At 53.8% G+C, this 11,357-nt stretch overlaps 1 protein-coding gene across 13 annotated transcripts in view; it reads right to left on the bottom strand.

The window, feature by feature from the left end:
* EFR3B (EFR3 homolog B) overlaps positions 1-10,640 on the bottom strand; it is a 60,202-nt gene extending 49,562 nt beyond the window's left edge. For 3 of the 13 annotated variants that reach the window (XR_003092164.1, XR_003092165.1, XM_025194069.1), the window contains exons 1-3: positions 10,509-10,626; positions 8,624-8,751; positions 874-1,024 (exon numbers count right to left, since the gene is read on the bottom strand). Coding sequence is in view for 5 of the 13 variants with exons in the window: in XM_025194069.1 (XP_025049854.1) it covers positions 874-1,024; positions 8,624-8,730 (258 nt within the window). In the remaining 8 variants the exon portion in view is untranslated. Of the gene's footprint in view, positions 1-873; positions 1,025-8,623; positions 8,752-10,508 lie in introns of all 13 variants that reach the window. The other 10 variants (XR_003092159.1, XR_003092160.1, XM_025194067.1 and 7 more) reach the window with 7 other exon arrangements.
* Between the last annotated feature and the right edge of the window lie 717 nt (positions 10,641-11,357).

Genomic DNA, 11,357 nt, shown 5'->3' with positions numbered 1-11,357 from the left:
AATCCTCGGTCCTACCTCCCCTGCCGCTGCGAGGGTCCGAGCGACACCGGCAAGCAGCTGCCCTCCACAACGTGACGGCAGCATCGCTACCGTCAGTGCCGGCGCTGCCGTACCACGTGGGGCCACTCCCAGCAGCCCTGTGCTCGTTCAGATTGACCTGTCCATTATCTTGCTTCTTCTGAGCTGCCCGTGGATGAACAGCTTTGCCGACAGACGCTCCAGTCACTGCCAATTTAATACAATTAGCGCTGAAGAGCGGGGTGTGAAGGCTTTGGGTTTCGGGCGGTGGAGATCATAAACCCACTGCTCTGCTCCACCCCAACTCTCATCTAGGACGAAGCACTGCAGAGACCGACCCTGTCTCGCTGCGGCCGCAGAAGTGGCCAGAACCAGAGAGCTGAGTGACAACCAGACACGCATGCATCATATAGGCACGTCCAGGGGACAGCCAGGACGTGAGCAGCCGGGGCTTGACACTAGAGCGTTACAAGCCCGGGCTAGAAACTGGGATCCAGACTGGGGCTGGGAACTAGGAACAAGGTTTCAGACAAGGAGCCAGGAGCCAGGCAGATGCATCCAGCCTGAGGAATACCCAGCTGTTCCAGACACCACCTGTTAATGCTCCTCCATCCCGCCCTGCAAGCTCCCAACCCCACTGCTCCAGCCCAGCCCCTCTCCCAACGGGGGTCTGCCGTGCTGAGCCGCCCCACTTCGCACTGTGACTCAAAGACGTGGCCAAAGGAGGGAAGGCCAGATCCTGATCAAAGCCATTTTGCCCTGTGGGGCTGGGTCTCCAGTGGCATACTGTGATGGGCAGAGTCAGGATGGCTAAGGGATGCCCGCGACAGATGCAATGGATGGGCTGCTACGTACCGAGTTGGTCCCCAGGATCTGCAGGTTGGGCTTCTCCGACTCCAGCAGCTTGGCTACCATCTTGAGGAAGCTCTCCACAAAGAGGTTGATGCTCTGGCAGTGGCAGGCCATCAGCAACTGGTCCAGCGCCTCCATAGCAATGCACACATACCTGCGGGGAGACGGAGCAGAGCCCAAAAGGAAGTCAGCGGGAGGGAACCAGTGGTTTGTCTCCTTGCAGGAAGAAAGCCTGCCCTGTAACAAGCCTCTTGTGGAAAGGGCTGAATAAACCACTACCGCTTTAACCTTGCAAAGCCAGACCGTGCTGCGACCAGGAGCCATTTCCAAAACAACACCTGGATAAAAAGGCTGCATCCCACTCCAGGGGACCAGCCCCCACCTCCGATGGAAAGCGAGGGGAAGGCGAACTCCCCAGCAGCTCTTCTGCACCAAGGCCGGCATGGCACAGCCCAGCATCAGCCCCCAGCGTTAGTACTGTTACGGGTCTTGTAAATAAAATGGAAAGTGCCATGATCCCCCTTTATATATAAACCCACGCTGCATCCACACCTTGAGTCCTGTACCTGCACCTCCAAAAGGATACAGAAGGACTAAGAGAAGGTACAGAGATGCACAAGGATGATGAGTGGTACCGACAGGCTTCCCTAGGAGGAGAGAATAAAGGGGCCAGGCCTGTTCAGGGTAGAAAAGAGATGCTATGAGAAGGGTTTACAGCATACTAAATGCTAAAGAGAAAGTCACTAGGGATTTACTATTGACTGTCTCTCACCAGACAAGAACAAGGGGTCACAACATGAAACGAGGAGGCAGTAAGTTTTAAACTAACACAAGGGAGTACTTTTCCACCCAGCATGGCATTAAAGCATGGGGCTCGTGGCCACCAGATGAGAAGCTGAGAGTCCAGCCAGATCCACCAAGGGCTGGACACGGGCTTGGAGGAAGGGGGCATCGATCACTATTGAGCATGGGAGTGAGGGGCACGGCCCCCGCATCGGACCTTCCGGGACCCTCAATGCTGGAGGCTGCGAGGGAGAGGAACAGGGGGAAAAAACCCCAGTCAGACCCAGTTCACTCCCTTCTGCCCTCGGCTCTCTGCCGCCGTGCGACACAGGAGGCTGGGCACGACGGACCCCGGCACGTGGCACTTCCTATGTTCCTATGCAGCGATTCCCTGTTATCTATGAGCGATTTGCCACTAGAAAGTGCCTGCTGGAAAAGCAGCCCAGCTGCTGGCGAAGCTGTCTGCAGCAAGCTGTCACCGCCGGGCGGCAGGGCCACTTACTGAGTCATTTTCTCTAATGCTCCCATGTTGCAACAGGCAAGAAGAGAGCACAGGACCTTTGAGCTCCCGGAGATGAATCTTTATTGGCGGCGCGTTCCCGGGGCGCTGGCCTGATTAGACTGCAATTCCAGAATGTGTTTTGTGTCACACTGCGTTTCCCAGACAAATTGAATCTCTTGCTTCAAGCGGCAGGGAACGTGTCTGTGAGCCGGGGCCGTGCTGGGATCTGCTTCGTGCCTCCGGCTGGTTACTTACAGGAGAGACGGGCACACGGGGAATTGCTTGAGTGCCCCCAGACGCAGGGACGGGCACTATCCCAGCCCAAATTTAAAGGGAATGACAAATACGGCTTGGTCCTTGGTGGGTGCATTTCAACATTCACTCCGGCAATTTACACCAGCGAAGGAGCTGGCCCGGTATCCCCAGCAGGCTGCTTTGCAGAGAGAGCCAGCTCAGAGACACAGAACTGTGGTTACAGAAAACCCCCTCCAGCCTTTCAAGCTACGCCATGAAAATAAAGGCGGCTGCACTGAGCAACTGCAAATCTTAGAGTCAGAGAAAATGAGGGTTGAAGGGAGCTCAGGAGGACACAGCTAGTCCAACCCCCTGCTCCAAGCAGGACCAGCCCCGACTACATCATCCCAGCCAAGGCTTTGTCTACCTGGGGCTTCAAAACCTCCAAGGATGAGAGTCCACCACCTCTCTGGGTAACCTGGTCCAGTGCTTCACCACACTCCTAGTAAGAAAGTCTTTCCTAATATCCAACCTCAACTTTCCTTGCTGCAACCTGAGCCCATTGCTCCTTATTCATCATCTGACCCCACTGAGAACAGCCCAGCTCCATCCTCTTTGCAGCCCCCCTGCAGGGAGGTGAAGGCTGCTATTCAATCCCCCCTCAGTCTTCTCCTCTGCAGACTAAAATGCTTGTACAATCCAGTGAGAGGGTATATGGAGGAGGAAGGAGAGTCTGCGAAACAGAAGGGCTGGAAGGGACCTCACAGGTCGTCTAGTCCAGTCCGACCCACAACACAGATGGAGGAAACTAATCTGCTGCCATGCTCCTGGCATCATCTAGCCAAGCAGAAAGAAGGCACCATTGTGGCAAGACCCAAAAGCTTTTACACCCCTGAGACACTGGCCCCCATCTCCAGCCATGGGCACATCTAAAGCGCTCTGCATTCATGGTGAGGTCTCTGCAGCACTCCGGCTCACGGCTCATTAGCAGCTCAGGCGCTGGGAGTCAGAAGTGATGAAAACACAGCTTTGGAATGAAAACACCCCGTTAGAAAGAAAAGCACATCGGCCGTGATCTCATCTGTGCTTGACAATGATCAGGACCGTGCCACGTGTCACGTTGTGGGTGTAATGACCTTCATATCTGAGCCCATTGCAAACTTGAATGCCTTTATCCTCTCGGCACCCCTGCGAGCAAGAGCCGTGCTGTGCATCATCGTTGAATCAATGGGAACCCAAGGCAGGGAGAGACTACAGGTTGAATGCTATATGGGGGCGATAGCAGGTGGAACTGAAGTGTGTCAGGCCACAATTAGGATCCAAGAAAACCTACAGCCCTAAGGTGGCCCATGTACCATATTTCCTCGAATACAAGATGACACCCCCCTTCACCCCCATTTAACGTGGGGGAAAATCCATGTCTTAGATTTGAGTGCTGTCTCAGGGCAAGGGGCCAATGCCTGCGGGATAAGCAGAGAGGAAGCTGCACAGGGTAAGTGGTGGCAGATGGGATGGTGGCAGGGGAGCAGGCCCGGAGTGGCAATAGCAATGGGGGCAGGCAGCAAGGGGCACAGCTTCTGGGGGCACAGGCACTTGGCGGGTCACATTGTCTGCCCCCCCCCCAATGGGGAGGGGTGATGAATTTAAGAAAACCCTCCAATCATTCAATTTTAGACATGGAAATTTAGAGCAAATGTATAATTGTCCATATCTAGAATTGGATAATTGGCAGGTGGCCTTAAATTCAAAGTTGTCTTGGATTCAGGTCAATACGGTAGTTTGTCTGGGGCTAGGAGGGGCCAGCTTGCTCTCCCACGTCTCCCAGGGCTGTACAGCAGTGATTCTCAACCAGGTGCTGTGAAATCCTTTTTTTTTTAAGGCGTGCCATGTCATGCTAAAAAATTAGCGCTGTTAGGTGGGCAAACACCTGCACGTGATACACAAGATAAACCCAGAGATTTCAAGCAAGGATCCAGAGTGTTCAAACCACGCTGCCCCAATGGAAGAATTGCTCCAGGAGTTTTCCATGGTCAAGAAAGAAAGGAAAGCTCAGAGCTGGCATAGGGAGAATTTTCCCTTATTCTCTCTATTCATTTTCCCTTATTCTCCCTATTCTCAGCCCGACCGAGGGGGGACGCTGGAACGCAGCACGGTGCTTAATCAGGCTCCCGAGGAAGTCCTGAAACTTTTTATTAATGGCTGTGAAGTATTTAGGGATCAGTGGACGAAGTCGCTATGAATGCTGTTCTAGAGGCTTGCGTTTGTGCCCAACAGAGATGAGCCGCGGCCGTCGGAGAGCAGCATGGGGACAAATGGAAAGAAAGCTCCATTTCCATTTCACAGGTCTCATGAAGGGAAGGCACCTGGAGGGATCGTGCTGCCGGTAAAGGTCCGGCAGGCACCTGGTAAAGTGCCTGCTCCCCGGGACAGACCCTCGTGGATCTCTTTAAGGAAAGTGCAACTAATTGCTTAACCTACATGTCACATCTGGACTAATGATACCTCCTGGATTGGGTTGTCTAGGTTACAGGCAGCAACATCACCTCCCTCGCTCTGTTGGTCATGCATCTGCTAATGCACGACAAGGTGCGATTGGCTCTGTTGATGGCCTCGTTGCACTGCCGGCTTGTGTTCATCTTGGAGTCAATGATGACTCCAAGATCTCTCTCAGCCCCTGAACTGCTGAGGAGGACATCCATCCCCCAGCCTGTAGGTGTGCAGGGGGTTCCTCCTCCCCAGGTGGAGCACTTTGCATTTATCTTGTTGAATTGCATCCTATTACGTTCTGCCCATTGATCCAACCTGTCCAGGTCGGCCTAAAGTTACCCAGCTCATTCCTTCTCCTCTTCTTAAAAATGGGCACCACGTTGGCCCTTTTCCAGTCCTCAGGGACCTGGCCGGAGCACCACGAGAGCTCAAACAGCTGTGCCGGTGGCTCAGCAATGACACTGGCCAATTCCTTCAGCACCGGTGGATGGAGGTCGGCCGGGCTGGCTGACTTGTACCCATCCAGGCCCTCCAAGTGCTCTTGAAGTCAACACTAACCTTTGGTGGTCTGGTGCCTTTTGGACATCTACCTATGCTCAAGGTGGGGGATTGTCTTGGCCGGTACTTAGCAATACCGAAGCGAAGACCTCATTGAAGAGCTCTGCCTTTTTGTCTGCATCAACCACCAACTGCCCTGATTTGTCCTGCAGTTTCTTTTTGCTCGCTATGTATCTGTAGAAAGACTTTTCATTGTCCTTGATTGTTGTAGCCAGCCTAAGCTCCAGCCCTGCCTCAGCCTGCCTGACTCCCTGCAATAGCGCGCCAGGGTGGTGTATGCCTCCTTGGTGGCTGCCCCCTGCTTCTACTGCCTGTACATCTCTCTTTGCCCCCAGTCTTTCCTGAAGCTCCCTGTTCAGCTCCTTTTTTATCCCCTTAGCCCCTTTCCTGCGTAAGGATGAGAAGGATGCACCCTTGGAAATGCAGCAGGCTGGGCTAAAGGGAAATCAGGCACTGGGCATCTCTGGGCACTGGCTCCATTTGCAAGAAGGGGGCTGCACAGGGAAAGCATTGCAAAGCCCGGGAAATGAATGCATGCGGGAGAGAGTCCCGCACACCCTTGTAAGACGGGTTTCTGCTCAGTGGATTTGGACGCTAAAGAGGTCTGCTACAGCAAAACTCCCTGAAAACACCAGTGCCAAGGGCCAAGCTCTACCTGCTGAGCAAAGGAATAGCACAGCAGCGAGGATCTTGGCCCCAGCCCAGAAGTCGGCATATAGAAGGAGACATTTAAGTGCAAGGCAGGGTCTTAGGGTTAATGGCATCTGTGGAGACCCTAGGACAGGCTGGGTGTGCCCGGTGGGGTATCTAGCACTGGGTCCCCAATGGTCATCCCTCCAGGCCCACCCCTGGAGGGGGAACGAGCACAAAGAGATTTCTGCAGAAGGCAGCTCGCTGCCCACAGAGATGCATGCACGCTCGCTGTCCTGCTGCTCCCCAAAGGGTGCCACACAGCTGCTCTCAGCTCTGCAGCAAAGAACAGATCCTGCCATGGCCGTGGCACAGGCCTGTCTGCACTGTGTCTCCCTGCACCATGACCCACACGCTGCACATTGGCTCCTATTCTGCTTCCAACAACTCCCGGCAATGAGGTGTTATTTTCCATGGCTAGAATCTAGTAATTGAGGGGGGTCACCTTAAATTGATTTGCATTCGGGTAAATACGGTAGTTTGTATGGGGCTGGAAGGGGCTGGCTTGATCTCCTCTGTCTCCCTTGGGTGTACAGCAGTGATTCTCAATCAGGGTGCAAGCCCTTCAAGGTGCCACACACATTAGGGCACATGACTGATGACTGAGGAGAGGCTGAAGGAACTGGGTTTATTTAGGATGGAGGGGATTGAATAGCAGCCTTCAACTCCCTGCAGGGGTCTACAAAGAGGATGGAGCTGGGCTGTTCTCAGTGGGGGCAGATGATGAACAAGGAGCAATGGGCTCAAGCTGCAGCAAGGGAAGTTGAGGTTAGATATTAGGAAAAACTTTCTCACCGGGAGGGTGGTGAAGCACTGGGACAGGTTACCCAGAGAGGTGGTGGTGTCTCTATCCTTGGAAGTTTTAAAGACGCAGCTAGACAAATCAACAACCCATGTCTAGGTTGCTATTCAGGGATGGTGGCTCCCGCTGATGTTATCCTCATCTGATGCCATGAATTGGGAGGACGAGTCGGGGATCAACAATAAACTTTCTTTTCATGAGACAGGAGCTGCGCTCTGCCGATCTCCCGGGGCTGCTCAGTCATTTCGGTCGTGGCGTGAGAAAAGCTTGTGGAAGCGTGTCAGCCCCGGCTGGTGTGACCTGCAACAGGAGCTGTTGTACTGAGCTGATTTCAAAGGTTGAAGAAAAAAGCTTTGGATCGGGCACTTCCATGGGAAATTCCCAGACTGCTTTGAGTCAAAGAGGTGCCTCTGCCGCAGGAGGGGGAAAGAAATATTCCCCAGAGAGCCTGGCTTTAGATGTCAGACTCTCTTAGAGTCTTTTTCCTGTGCAACAAACAGAGTCCTATTAACAGCTGCTTAACTGGATAACATCAGGCACTGCTTTCAGGCGCTTTGTCAGTCCCGATGACGCCTGATGTGCATGAAGCTTTCCATTTTTTCCCCCCGTCAACTACTATCCTTCTTAGAAGTGCGTCTACCTCCCTTCCCCACAGAGGATAAAAGGCAGACTGAACTTCACACTGCGAAGCAAAGACACTTTGTCTGCTTGGGCTTTGTTCACGAGACAAGGGGAATAAATCTCGGCATTATATCAAAGAGATTCCTCTCGTGCTCCTCTAGCATTCGGCATCCTTAATCAGTGCTGCTAGAAATGAGAGCCCCTCGGTAAACAACCCCAGCCCCCACCACTGTACTGCGAAGAAGGGAGACAGAGATGAGAAGACTGAATCCCAGCAGCTGGCTTAGCCAGAAAGCTGCAACATAGCAAGAATAAATGAAATGCAGCGAGGTTTGCTTCCTCTGATATACATTATCTCCAAAAGAGGTGTCAAATCAACCCTAGTGATAACGGCTGCCTCGTGGATCTCACATTGTGGTCTTGACCTTCCTCCTCTGCCTTGTAGCCTGCCCCTCGGTTTGCACCTGTGCAAAGGGAGTGTGAACTGTGCTACGGCACCAAAATACCCTTGAATCCAGTGTGCCATTAGCCCCGTGCTGAACGGCCAGCCAAGGAGCCAGGCAGGGAGAAGCCAGCCCTCTGTCTGCACTGGATTGTCACCTGGATCAGAGCATCTCCCTGTAAGTGCAGGAGTAAAGGTTTGGATGAGATCCTTCATGACTGCATTCCCACCTCCAGCTCCACGAAGTCCACAAACCTGCTGCTGATTCGGAAGAAGCAGGGAGAACTTCAGCTCGCATTTCAGCTCACGTGAAGCCCGGCCACAGCCCTGGCCAAGCCCTCCCTCATGGGTACTCACCCAAGAACTGGGTTTGGAGCCATATGCTGCATCCACACGACTAGAGAGTCACAGGGTATATGTCTTGGCGCGACTTTGTGTGCATATAGCTGCTAAGGCAACACAACACGGTGGCAGGCATGACCCACATGAACGGGTACCGATCAGCACTCTGAGCAATGAACTGCCCCCCTCCGCCCAGACCCTGCCCCAGGTCTTTCCGGGTGCTCACTGTCTGCACCCGCGTGGTAGCTACCACAGCTATCGCCCTATATAGCTACAGGGTGGGTGTCCTTACCCATAGCGGTGCCTGCTGACGTCTCGGATCAGCCTCTCCGAGAGGTATGCACCAATGCGGTCCAGCTTCTCCGGAGCCGACAGGGCGTAGAAGGTCAGCTTCTCCATGTTCGTCTTCACAAGCCCATCCTGAAACACAGACCAGTGTGGGGTTAGCTCATGCCTGCCATCACGCAGGGGGAAAGGACAGGCTGGGGACCTTGGGGACTTTGACTCGATACTGGACTGGAAGGAGCCGCATGAGTCCTTGTGGTCTGAGCAGTGTCGGGGCCAAATCAATGGGTCTTCCAAGCTAGACAAGCTCCTCAGACGCATTCAAGGGGCAATGGGTGCTAGCTGGTGTTTTCTGCCCTTTGCACACTCGTTATGAACCTGCCACCTGCACTTCTGCTCCTGGTGTCCCAGGGAATTAGCTGTACATTTAGTGGCCTCCATCCTGCCACCAAGGTGGGGTTTGCAGGTCCTGATGGGCCTAGCCCCACCATCAAGGTATGATAAATAGACCTGCCTCAGACTGCCACTACAGTGGAAAGTTTTAGAAACCCCGGTCAGTCGTTAGCACTGATGATCAACGGCCCGCATGGAGAAGCAGGGGACTTCATGCCCCTGCCTCACAGCTGGAGGCCTCAGCACCGACCCCCTTAGGGCTGACTAGGATGAGGAGCTGAATGAGGTGCTGTAGAGATGCCTCGGGGCACACTGGGGTTCAAGGGGTGGCTGCTGCACCACTGCTCAGTATAAATAGACACCGTGTGCCTGCAGGACAGGCAACCTGTCATTCTGCCGCAGCATCAGCCTTGCTCTGCTGAGCCTAACGAGAAGGATCCTACACACCGGTGCAGGCTGGGGACCGACTGGCTGGGCAGTAAAGGACCTGGGAGTGACAGGGGATAAGGAGCTGAACAGGAGCCAGCAGTGTGCCCTTGGTGCCAAGAAGGCTACCGGCATCCTGGGTTGCATTGGGAGAAGTGTTGCCAGCAGATGGAGGGACGTGATTGCACTGGGGAGGCCACATCTGGAGTCCTGTGTCCAGCTGTGGGCTCCCCACTGCAAGAAGGATGTGGACACATTGGAGAGAGTCCAGCGGTGGGCAATGAAAATGGTTGTGGGGCTGGGGGACAGGACTTGTGAGGAGAGGCTGAGGGAAATGGGCTGATTTAGTCTGCAGAAGGGAAGACTGAGGGGGATTGAATAGCAGCCTTCACCTCCCTGCAGGGCGGCTGCAAAGAGGATGGAGCTGGACTGTTCTCAGTGGGGGCAGATGACAGGACAAGGAGCAATGGGCTCAAGCTGCAGCAAGGGAAGCTGAGGTTGGATATTAGGAAAAACTTCCTCATGAGGAGGGTGGTGAAGCACTGGAACAGGCTCCCCAGAAAGGTGGTGCAGTCTCCATCCTTGGAGGTTTTGAAGACCTGAGTAGACAAAGCCGTGTCTGGGATGATGTAGCTGGGGCTGGTCCTGCTTGGAGCAGGGGTTGCACTAGATGTGACCTCCTGAGCTCCCTTCCTACCCTCCTTGTCTATGACTATAATTGTCAGCTGTTCCATGCAGCCGCCTGTATTTTCGTGGCCTAGCTTGAAAAGCTGGTGGGGGCTCTCTATAACCGCACTTCTGTTTCTCAGTCACGCTGCAATCTCTGAGCTGCCTCTACCCGCGTCAGGGCAGGTGTCCCCTGCTTCTGGCTCCCGCTGCCCTACCCAGTGCCCTGCAATATGTCTTCAGGCCCCCAATTTACAGGCAGGAGCAGCAGGACTTCTTCCGAGGTGAAAAAGCCTCGTGAAGTCTTATTCCTCCGGACACAGCTGCCCTGCAAAGGGTTAGCAGGAACCGTATTACTTAGTTCTGGATTCCCCTGGGGTATTGAGAGAAAAAATGCATGTCCTTACAGGATGATGACAGCACGCTCAAGAAAGAGAGCCGGGGAGGCTGACACTCGCTCCGAGTGGGCAGGTAATTATCCCGGAGAGCTGCTTCTGCGTCACAGAAAGTGCAGAGAAGCGATTCTCTCTAGACCGTCTTCTGTTGTTTTCATCTTTCCCCTCCCCGGTTCAGCCTCACCAGGGACTCTCCTGCACACAGGCAGGGATCTCAGGCCTGGAAGCTGCTGCCTCTGCTGCTTCTCTGCCTTTTCCACAGGTAGGTTCACACCTGGCGGTCTGCGACCTCATTTGTCCGCATGGCAGTTCTTTGTGGGTGACATCATAATGACATCATCAGAGAAATTGGCAGCCAGCAAGAGGATGCTTTGCAATTGGGCACGGAGGTATATTCCCAAGCTCTGCTGTCTGCTGTTTAGAGCACAGCCCATGCACATTTAGATACTCCACATGCAAATGTTATAGGAGTTAGCTGCAAATGTTCATCTCAGAGCAAATATTTGCGGGACATCAACTGTGTCAGTCAGTGCAAAAAAAAATGGGGTATTAAACAGAACCAAAACCCCAGAGAGCCTGGTGGGAGTGCAAATGGCGGTTGCTTCTGGCATGAACACAAAATGCTTCTAACGTTAAGATCCCCTGCAAGGCACCATCACAGAAAATGAAGTCTATGTGCAAGCGTGAGAATGAGTCACTGCAGGGGGCAATTCCTGGCATTTGGGGGCATGCCACAGCCTGACAGAGCAGCCCAGTACACCCGTGGGCCAAAGGAATGGGAAGATTCAGGGATTGCACCAGCCCAGCTGGTTTATAAGTTACAAGGCCAGATCCTAAGCTGTCTTGGGCACCTAAGTGTGA

The sequence above is a fragment of the Alligator sinensis genome, unplaced genomic scaffold (assembly GCF_000455745.1).
Source record: "Alligator sinensis unplaced genomic scaffold, ASM45574v1 scaffold868_1, whole genome shotgun sequence".
NCBI lineage: Eukaryota > Metazoa > Chordata > Crocodylia > Alligatoridae > Alligator > Alligator sinensis.
Note: the sequence above shows the minus strand (reverse complement) of the source record. Positions and strands in the feature narration are given on the sequence as shown.